This window comes from Octodon degus, unplaced genomic scaffold (genome assembly GCF_000260255.1).
Source record: "Octodon degus isolate 3935 unplaced genomic scaffold, OctDeg1.0 scaffold00109, whole genome shotgun sequence".
Classification (NCBI taxonomy): Eukaryota; Metazoa; Chordata; class Mammalia; order Rodentia; family Octodontidae; genus Octodon; species Octodon degus.
In genome coordinates, this window is record NW_004524685.1 from 2,464,397 (window position 1) to 2,466,022 (window position 1,626).

At 37.1% G+C, this 1,626-nt stretch overlaps 1 protein-coding gene across 2 annotated transcripts in view; it reads right to left on the reverse strand.

The window, feature by feature from the left end:
- Positions 1-474: 474 nt before the first annotated feature.
- The window catches only part of Hs2st1 (heparan sulfate 2-O-sulfotransferase 1), a 186,280-nt gene continuing 185,128 nt past the window's right edge, over positions 475-1,626 (reverse strand). The window contains exon 7 of one of the 2 annotated variants that reach the window (XM_004639281.2): positions 475-936. In XM_004639281.2, the coding sequence (XP_004639338.1) occupies positions 710-936 (227 nt within the window). In that variant the 3' untranslated portion in view covers positions 475-709. Of the gene's footprint in view, positions 940-1,626 lie in introns of both variants that reach the window. The other variant, XM_023724335.1, reaches the window with a different exon arrangement.

Genomic DNA, 1,626 nt, shown 5'->3' on the forward strand with positions numbered 1-1,626 from the left:
ATTAGTAGAGCTATCTTCCCAATATTAGATACTGGGGAGAATGGAATAAGAAATACTGTTTTGACTCTATCTTTTTACAGTATTCATGGTTTAAACTAGATATTTAACACCAATGGTCACCATCCAAAAAAACCCAAAAAACAAAAAACAAAACCTCACCTACATTAATACGGGCAAATCCTACTATAGCAAAAACATTTCTTAGCAAACATGATCAAACATTCTAATAAATTTCATGAGACATGATTCACAGAAACAAAGCACAAATGGCCGAACAATTAACACTATTCAGAAGAGGTGTAGAACCCAAACCTCTGGAGAAGGTGGAAGTGGCAAATGGATTTATCTTCAGTCATAGTTAGTTGGAAAAAAAACGTTTTGTCAGGAAAAAAAATATCAGAACCTTTTTCTGAAATTGTATTTAGCCTTTTGATTAGGCCTGCCATGTGTTAGGGGATATAAGGTTCTTTTTTCCCCCTTCCACACAGGAGGTTGCAACTCTCACCAAAATTCAAACAGAAAAAAGAAAAATGCCTGAAACTTAAACTTATAACATACCAGCCAGTATTTATGTCCTTGATGTTACTGTTTTCTAATGTAGCCCAATATAAATCGTCTTATACATGTCAGCAATTCATGATGTGAAGCTGAGAATGAAGTGAAGACAGGGTCACAGTTCTAGTTCCAGACTCTAACAATCACACCGTATTCAGTTCGACTTAGGGTAAATCTTTTCGTAGAAAAAGTTTTGTGTAAGGATGTAGAGGTCTCCATCTTTTTCTCGAACAGCATGGGCTCTGATGAACTGGAACTGCTCTAGTGCAAATTCATAGAACTCATTCTCCATTTTCCAAATGTCAGACTGCTGCAATTTTGCAATGGTTTGTTTAGTGGGGAGTTTCTTCTCTGTGGTTTTCCTAAGATGAGATTTCTTTCCTACTTGCAAAGGAAAGTAAAGGAAAGTTAAAATTTTCTGAGGAGAACACATGAAAAATAAATACCTCTTTATTTAAAGATGGTTTAACATTGAAGGATACGTAACATAATTACATTAATATATTCAGTCAAACATCGAATACTAATTATACCAGAACTATTCCTTCAGAATGTAAATCCTTCACATGTTAAAGACTTCATGAAATGTCACATTGAAAATATAAAGATCACTACTCAGTAGACTGTTGCCTTGAGCACTATATTTTCCAGTGCTTGGTGCCAAGAATTGTTTATTTTTAAAATTTAGTATCTACTACCAAACTTAATTCTAATTTCCCATAACCTATATTTGCTATAATCATATAGGAGTAGGGCCTATGTATATTCCTACGACTGTATCTGATCAAACAACAGCCAAAAGGGAGTTTTAAAAAAAGGAAAAATGTCAAAATGAAACGGGACCAGGATGGTCAGCTTCAGATTCGTCATACTCCGAGGCTGCACAGGTAGTTATATTGTTCATGATGCCTCTGTAGGTGTGCTTCCCACCCTCATATCAACTCTACTTTAAAATGGTGGGAGGGGGCTGGCAAGACAGATGGGCCAACTAGGGACCGGGGTTCCATCCCTGGCACCACATGCTGCACTGGGCCTGCCCCTGGGTGCACTGAGCTGGCAATCAAGTCTGGG